This window comes from Aedes albopictus, chromosome 2, assembly GCF_035046485.1.
Source record: "Aedes albopictus strain Foshan chromosome 2, AalbF5, whole genome shotgun sequence".
NCBI lineage: Eukaryota > Metazoa > Arthropoda > Insecta > Diptera > Culicidae > Aedes > Aedes albopictus.
The window spans coordinates 46192287-46201597 of NC_085137.1; the positions used below are offsets into that span (position 1 = coordinate 46192287).

The window sequence follows — 9311 nt, forward strand, 5'->3', positions numbered from 1 at the left end:
GTATTGTGTCTGCAGACAAAAATCAATTTCGCTCAAATGCTTCCCAAGACCAAGAGAAATCTGCATGCTATGAGGCACTGCATGCCGCTAAGGTTGCAAAGAAATGTTTTCTAAGTTTTTGGCATTACGGCATTACGTTTCTACAGGACTTCCTCGAAAAATTCATCCAACAATTTCTTAAGGAGCTCCTCTAGCAACTTTGTAAGGAATTTCTCATTGTGTTCTTTATAGGTTTCCCCAACAGGAGAAGGATAACATTTCCACAGGAATTCCTACAGGGAATCCAAGAAAAAAAAAAACTTCTGAAAACATTCCAAAGAGATCTGGAGGAATCTCAGAAGCAATCTCTGAAGGAACTTCCAGAATAATTTCAGTAGGAACTCCAGGAACAATCTTGAAAGGAAATAGAGAAATTTCAAAAGAAGCTCTGTGAGGAGTACCTGGAGCAATTCTAGATGAAGCTTTCGGACAAATCTTTAATAAACTTCTGGAAGAATCTCAGAAGGAACTCCTGGTTTGATATCTGAAGAAAGCACAGAAGAAATAATTGAGAGAATCCCGTAAGGCATTTCTGAAGGAATCCCGAAAATAACTTTTGGGGAATCACGGAAGAGTATCTGGGTAAAGCTCCTGGTGAAATCTAAGAAAGAAAATCCTGGAGAAATTCCAGAAGCAACTAGGTATGGGAGGAATCCGTAAAGGGATTCCTCGCAGAATTCTCAGAGATCCTGGAGGAATCTTGGATGGACTGAATGGAGGGATGCCAGAAAAAGTTACTGGAGGAGTGCCGGGAAAAAAATCCTGGATAAATCCTAGAAGCAAGTCCTCCAGGAATCCCAGAAGAATCCAGGAAGGAATTCCTGAAGGAATCCAAAAAAGAACACCTGGAGGAATCCCAGAAGCAACTCCTGGGAGAGTTTTGAATGAATTCCGGAGGAGTTACCTGCCGAGATCGTGGAATGAATATCTGAGTGAATTCCTGAAGGAAACCAAGAAGGAAGTCCTGGAAGAATCCCGAAAGGAACTTCTTTAGGAAACACAGAAAGAAGTTCTGATGGAATCTCAAAAGAAATTCCGGTTGAAATCCCTGTAGAGATGTCCAAAGAAGCTGCTGGTGGAAGAGAGGAGAAGGAAACCTTGAAAGAACTCCTGAGGGAAACCATGGATGAACTTTTAGAAAAACCTAAGAAAAAAACTCCTGGTGAAATCCCAGAAGGAGCTTTTGGAGGAATCTAAGAAGGAACTTCGAAATGAATTATTGGAGGGATCCTCTCTCGATTAACGGCTACGCAGTCTTGGGATTTAAAAAACGAGTTGTTTTATTCACCCGACGTTTCGGCACGGGGATAGTGTCTTCCTCAGGGGGAAAATAATTACTATCGTTTTGTGGTGATCTACAAGAAGGAATACAATAAGGAGGAATTCTCTAATGGAATCCCAAAAAAAAATCATGAAGAAATCCCAGAAGGAAGTGCTGGAGGAACTAAAAAGGGAGACATTCTCAAAAATGGAAATCCCAAAAGAAACTTCTTAAGGAATTCCAAAATGAACTGCTGTAAGAATATTAGAAGAAACTCCTGCAGGGTCCTTCGAATGTCGTAATGAATTTTATTGGAATGAAACCAATTTGATACTCTTAATAGATTTATTAGTGAGCAAACTAATATCTTCGGAAGAGCTTCTAGGCTAATTTATATGGTAATGGGAGCATCAATTTCCTGTTCTTCGGCATCAAGCAGAACGATGGGTGGTTTATTGACTTATTAGCTTTTGTGATAATCTTTACTGGTTCCACCTATGGTCTTGATATCGACGATCTGAACCTGGCAGTCGGCAATGTTTCTTGCTATTGTTGTTTTTTCATAATATTCTATTAACATACAAGGTAAAATTGAAATCAGAGCTAAGTTCGAGTTTTTTTACATGAAAATTTAATTGAGGGGGGGGGGGGGTTAACAAGCTACGTCATTTATGGAGGGGGGTATCTGAATTTGTGACGAAATGCTACGAGGGGGGAGGGGGGTAATAAAAATCGCTTAAAAAAAGCTACGTCATTTATGGACGCCCCCTAAAAAGTAAACACTACTACATATTTGTATTCAGTAGACAAAGTTTAAAACTTCTGGACGTTTTGGATAACCTGGAGATCTATGTTACAGCTGTAAAAGGACATAAGACATTTCTATCTAAAAGCCCCAAAACAATGAAAGAATATTGTGCAATTTTCATTGAAATATATCACATGTACATAGCAATAAAACGCAGAATCGAGTGAAGAATAAGTGGTGTACACTACATTTGCAGATATACCTATATCCAAAATGTTCTAGCATAACATAATCTCCATATATGCATATGATAGCACAACTAATCCCCTTGATAAAAACATTTTGGTTCTGAAAATCCACCCACTGGGTTAAAAGCTATAGGTAAAACTATGCAAAAAAGTTGTCCACATCCTTTAAGGGTTATGGCAGGTAAATTTCTTTGGTGAGGAAGTTGTTCGCATAGTTTCTAGTATAATTTAAAATTTCAATAAATCATTGGTGGCAGTTCAGGTTGATAGTTCTCACGGAGCTTTTGAATCCTATCGAGAACTGAAGCTTTCAATTGTTTTGGAATTTTCTAAGGTATTGTTAATAAATTGAAATCGTATACATTGGAGTTTATATTGAAAATCTCTACTTCAGAAATCCTTAAGCCTCGGAAAGCGAAGGAAGCACGATGCTAGACAACGGATTTACATGCAAACGCCCAATGGCAATGCCAAAACCTTATCCAGATAACTACGGCGGGAATAAAGCCCGCGCTTCTCAACACGGTGTGACTAGATGCTGGGTAACACTAGCCGAATGGCTATGAAGCCACATGCTTTGCTTCGTTCAAGTATTCAGCCAAAAAACTTCAAGAGATCTGTTCTTCTAAAATAAGAAACCTTCTCTGCTTTCATGAAGTTTTCTGAAAATTCCTTCAAAAATTTCACCAAAAACTTCTCCCTAGAAGTTTGTGTATGTATTTTCAGTGGTGTTAATTGTCGAATTTGTTCTACGATGCATAGTTTTTGAGATATGATTTTTTGAAGTTTGGGGTGTTTTAGAAAGTTTTGGAAAATCGTCAAATTTCATCCAGCGATTTCCGGAACAGTGGACTATTGAGGATTTTTTTTTTTGAACTCCATATATGATCATATATCCACGACCTCTAGCACTGATGAAATTTTCATGAAAATTGGAGACCCTCAGCCCAGACTGTTCGGTAATAAAGAAAAATCCCCCAATGCCTTGTTTTTTGTGTGATTCAAAATATAATAAAGTTTAAGGAAATGTTTTGTATGGGAAAACTTGGCCTTTTATTTTCAAAAAAAAATCATATCTCGAAAACTAAAAAAACATACCTTTCTGATTTTTTGATATGTTACGCCAAATTTTCTGAATTTTCTGATATAAATATAAAACAGGGTACCCCTTCTGGTCCCAAAACTATGAAAAGTTATGATTTTTTGATTTTTTGTTTGTTTTGTTTTTGAAACCTTGATTTTTAGGACCACTTTATTTTAAAATTGATCCTAATGACGAAATAAAAAAATATTCGGGTATAATTATTGCTTTTTTCATTGAAAATTTTCCTTACCTCGCTGAATTATATGTCGTTTTCTCCCAGCGAAAGCTTACGCGATAACACAGAAAAATTTGGCAACAATAACATAACACACATGTATTTTTAGCGAAATGCTCTGTTTGCATGGCAACAATCCACTCCCACAGCTAACGGATGGCCACCGTCAAATAACAGGATTGCCAACTATCCGGTGATTGCTGTCAAATCTCTTTGTCGCCCAATTGTCGCCGAATCTGGCGCTGCGTATTCGGCGCGGAAACCCAAACGTGGGAATAAAATTTTGTGGTTTGCGCACAATACTTCCGATGAACGACGTACCCAGCAAGTTTCACGACAATCGGCATCGTTTTTCTATAGAATGATTGATTATGCCAGTGCTTCCCAAACTGTGCGCCGCGGCGCCCTGGTGCGCCGCGAACCTTACCCAGGTGCGCCGTGCGCCGCAGGATTTTGGCTTTTGTGGCGAAACAAAAAAAAACAAACTCTTTATTTGTATTGCGGAACACCTATATTTTTTTATTAGTAAAACTAGTGTCGCTCACATTTTTTTTTTCAATCTTTCCTGACTCTTCGATTGTTCCATAGGATTTCTGGTATCCTTTTTAAACATATCAATTGGAACCACATTTTAAAATTTCAAGTTTTTTAAATTGCTTCAGCTTTTGATTTTGCTATAACTTATCCAAAGTTTTAATTTCAAGAACATTATTTACGTTCTTATTTCAGAATAATTACAAGGTCTTCGGAACAGCTTAGCGGCATGCAGGTTTGTCGATCTGGTAGTGTGAAGAGCTAGCTTAGACCTTTTTGAACCGGACTGTTTCATCAGTACTGCCGCAACCTCGCTGAACTCGAATAAGTTTGTTATGTTCGGTTTCATCAATGGGGTTGTATATGGCCAATCCAGGCCTAAAGGGTTATGTTGAAATTTATGAAAATAAGTTCAATCAAAGCCCACCTGGCAGGTCTTACAATCTCTTTATGTGTCCCAGTTTGCCGAAATTTTCCAAAATAAATAAAAGTGTTGTTTTGCAATTTCCGCAAAAAATTGAAGCTTTGGTCAAGTTCTGTGTAGTCATTTTCATTTAATATAAATTCTTTAATTATTGCCTTGTTTTACCTGTATATCTGAGTTTCTTCTTATTTTTAAAACTTCTATGATGAAATCAACATGATTTTTGAAATCTTACAAATATTTAAACAATCACACTAAGAAGAGCTCGGCAAACGCCGGCACCGCTGATTCTCAGCAAACATTCATACTGAATCTCGGTAAAAAATGACGTATGACAGCTGAATTTCGGCAAAACATTTTCTGAACCTCAGCAAACCAACAACATGATTGCTGAGATCTCGTTGAAAAACAAGTTTGCTGAGCGCTCGGCGGTGCCAATCTCCGTAAAATGCAAGAAAAATGGCCGAGATCCAGCGAAAAAAAAAAATAAGTGTGATCTTTGAGGAATTAATTTAAAAAATAGTTAGTTTTGCAAATATTGAATTCATAAAACATGATATTAGAGAAATGTTTCACGGTTTTGTCTTGCACACTGTAAAGTGAAAGTTGCCTAAAATTTAAAAAAAATGTTAAAAACTTTGGTGCGCCGCGACATTTTTGGAAATGTCAAAGGGCGCCGTGATAGCAAAAAGTTTGGGAACCTCTGGATTATGCTGTTTACCATAATTCTTAAAAAACTTTCTTTAAATTTCTGTTAGAGAGTAGTTAATAAATTAACAGTAAAAGTTCTATTTTAACCTAGATTTTAACCGTTTGCAATGCTTGTTCACCACTTGTTCAACTGTCGGCATTAATGGTTTTGAATTGTTACTTCGGAAGTGGCTCAGATATCATCTGAAACTCCCCGAGTTCACCTGCAATGCCCCTGAGACTGCAGAGTACAGGTACCCCCTGAAAATCCCAGGAACAGGAATGCCATATATACAAATTTTTGAGCATCCTTTCAGATTTCGCTTTTAATGAAATACAGATTTATTAACAAGAGAGGCTATTTTATTTTTGTATGGGATACAGATTTTTCATTAAACTTTTGTATGGCAAATCCCAAGGGCGTTTCAATATACAATCTACGAATTACTCCGTTACAACGCAACGCAATATTCAATTCTATCAGAGTAACTGAGCTTTACATTTTATTTTTATAATTTCACGCATTATTATGTCTCGATTTGTGCATATGTACGATAAATTAATTAGAAATCATTATTGGCTAGAACTATAGTTAACTATAGTTCATATATGCACTTTGAAATTCGTTTTGTTAGCTGATGGGACCAAACGTACGCTGCTATAGTGTGATATGATAGGCACCAGCGTGGAAGCAAACATGCTCTTTCTCATACTTCCCGCGTTATTTGCGTACAGTGCTGCCATCTGGACGTGAAGCCGAATAAACTTTCATTTCCAAATAAGCAGCAAGTGAAACACGTCGTCAACTGACGACGAGCGATGGGAGAGCGTGAGAGAGAGAACAACATAAGAGAAACTAATAATCAAAAACTTAATGCACTGCAAAGGAGGTGAGAAACAAATTGACGATTGCTTGTGTCAGTAATGCGAATAAAATATTATTTATGTGAAGGTGATTCGCATGAAGTATCTGTTCGCTGGATTAATCGAAATTTCGATTAACTGTAATCAATTATTCTGTGAGACCAGCTCTAAAACTCAGGCAATTTTTCTATGCTTCTGTTTGCCCAACGATACTCCTAATGGTTATCATTATACGAACTCTCATTCGGCTGTGTCAGCATGCTGTGCATTGCTGTGGGAAAACGTCACACCAAACCATTCAAACAACTGACAAAATAATCGCCTCACCTCTTTCGTACAAAATTGAAGATAAACAACAAAACAAAAACAGAAAACATCGATACCAGTCAAAGTGCTCCGATCAATCACAACTTAAAATTTATACAAATTTATACCTTAATCCTAATAAATTATGAAAAAAGTAGTCATCCTCAAGTCGGAGAGCGACAACAGTGAAGCCTATCCGGCTCTGCTGCGGAAACACGGCTTCGAACCCATTTTTGTGCCAACATTGGATTTTTCCTTCAAGAATCTGGACATTCTGAGGGATCGCCTGCTGTCCCCGTACAAATATTCCGGCCTAATCTTTACCAGTCCGCGGGCCATCACGGCCGTTCGGGATGCTCTGGAAGGGGCTCGTCTAAAAGACGATTGGAAACCGCTGGAAAACTACTCCGTGGGTGAAACCAGTTCTGAACTTATTCAGCGTACTCTTGACTTGGACACCAAAGGGCAACACTCCGGCAATGCCAGCAACTTGGCGGATTTCATCAAAACTGACCTGTACAACAAAACCGTTAATCTTCCATTTTTGTTCCCCTGCGGTAATCTCAAGCAGGACGTTCTCCAGAACAAACTGTCCGAGTATGGGTACTCGCTGGATTGCGTCGAAGTATACGAAACGGTACCGCACAGGGATCTGGAACGCAGCCTGGTGGACCTGTTCCGCGAGGACGCCGTCCGACCGGAATACTTGCTGTTCTTCAGCCCTTCGGGAATCAACTACTGTTCCAGCATCTTGGAGCGGCACAAACTGGACATCACCGCCTGTCGGATCGTGGCCATCGGACCCAGCACCAAGAAGGCCATCGAGAACAAGGGCTACTCGGTGCACCGTACGGCGGAGAAGCCCTCGCCCGAGTATGTTGTTAGTGCTTTACTAGATACCTAGCCGAGTGTTGATTAGTTTGTAGCGAGGGGTGGGACAGAGGGGGAATAAAAATTATTCGAAACAGTTGTTAACCTCAGTGTTACCGAGTCAAATTAGGCGATTGTGAAATCAGAACAGCAATCGAACAGAGGAAAGCACAGAATGGTGGTTTAAATGAATAGTTCTTAAGTGTTTTAGAAAGCAGAGCAACTCCATTGATGTCACCCTAACTACGAACCGTCTAACCTAGAACTACAACTTGTTACGCATTGAAGATATTGAAGGAATAATCGCAGCACAATGTCTGCGAAATAATCGTTGTTGAAAGTTGTGAACTATTGTGATTGTGATTAGTTTGAACAACCATACTAACTGTTAGTGATTTCAATTATATATTTATGGTTCTTTGATAGCGAGTGTTCTCTTCTACGCTTAACTCTGTTCCAAGTCAATCGCATAATGTTTTACAGTTGAGTGATATTTTTCCTATTTTTAGAAGCCATTTTATCCATTAACCTAGTTTTTTTTTCTCTGAAGATAGTAAGTTGTTAACCACAAATTGATGAAAATAAATATGAATCGTTGACTAGAAATATATCGTTTATTTTATTTTTTTCGCTTAGCGTTGTTTGTAGTAAATGTATCTGTTGTAGTTTAGAATAGCACTAGAAACTGTATAATGCTTATTTCCAAACTTCAGGGGTTTTAGTAATCATAATATGCCTCTATTTTGAAGGTGTTTGGCATAGGCATTATAGAACGCCTCAAAATTGCACATAATTTACATATTAGCTGTTTTAGAAATTATCTAGACTTTTTCTTTTTGTCTGGACAAATGTGATGGGGTAATGATTTTAGAAGAATGCCTTATGAAATTCGATTAAATATTTACTAGAAAATTCAAGCACGGTTAGAGAGATATTTCGAACGATCCTTCGCTAGAAATTGCTTCGGAAATAGTTTATGGAGGTTAGTTTTTTGTCTGCATTAACGAAAAGTGCCATGTCAATAAAGATAAAAAAAAATCAGAAAAAAATTCCAGGAAAAAATCTGGTAGCATTCCTGAAAAGGTTTTTTTATTGATCACTTGAAACAATTTCAAGAGAAACTGTAGAAGGAATTACTGGCGAATTAGGCGAATTGGTAAATCACAGGCGTTGCGATTGAGAGCTGTCCTGGCCATGTCCTTGCGACAGCTGGGGATGAGAAAGGATGTTTGTTTGAATACCTATTATAACAGAGACCTCTGCTTCTCTTATGGACATCACAGAAAGCAGGAATTTATCAGGGGTTGAGTAAAGACCACATAATACGTTTGCCCTACATCTATGAATTCCTTCCAGAATACCACCCTAGTTCCCGCAAGAAATTCCTTCAGATATGCGTTCTGCGATTTCTTCAGGAATACATCCTCAGATACCTCTTTATTCTTCCATGGCGTTCCACAGGAAACCCTCTACAGATTCCTCTGGGATTTTTTTCAGGGATGTTTGGAAATTAAGTCGGGGATTATTCCATTATTTTTTCAATGGATTCTTTCAGGGATTCCCCCGGAAAAGCTTCGAAGGTTTTCTCCAACGATTGTTTTAGGGATCAGCCTACGATTTCTCCTTGGATCTACTTCTGAAATTTCTTTAGCGATTGCATCAGAAGTTTCTCCAATGATTCCTCCTGGAATGTCTTCAAGGAGTTGCCTAAAAATTTTCTAGAGATTGGTTTCCCATCAGTTTCTTCAGAAACTTACCCAGGGATTTTGTCAGTAATACTTACAATAATTCCCTCAGGGATTCATTCAAACATTTCTCCAGGGTATCCTCCATGTAGTTACTCAGAAAGAATCTTCCAGAATTCTTCCATAGATTCCTCCCAGAATTTTTCAAGAAATTGCACTTCTAAGCCAGGCATTAACGAAAAGCAGTGCCCTTTTATGTGTAGTAGGCCTTGCCGTTTCAAAAACTGTATTATGTCATAATAAAGAACACCGTAGTACGAACA

General features: G+C 38.3%; 1 protein-coding gene across 1 annotated transcript; it reads left to right on the forward strand.

The window, feature by feature from the left end:
• The first annotated feature begins 6435 nt into the window (after window positions 1-6435).
• LOC109421499 (uroporphyrinogen-III synthase-like) lies at window positions 6436-7911 on the forward strand. The gene has a single exon (XM_019695991.4). The coding sequence runs from the start codon at window positions 6579-6581 to the stop codon at window positions 7335-7337; it is 759 nt and encodes a 252-aa protein (XP_019551536.3). The 5' UTR covers window positions 6436-6578; the 3' UTR covers window positions 7338-7911.
• Window positions 7912-9311: the final 1400 nt, after the last annotated feature.

Excerpts from the sequence above, each read along its gene's own strand:
- LOC109421499 (XM_019695991.4), top strand. The coding sequence starts at position 6,579 with ATGAAAAAAGTAGTCATCCTCAAGTCGGAGAGCGACAACAGTGAAGCC.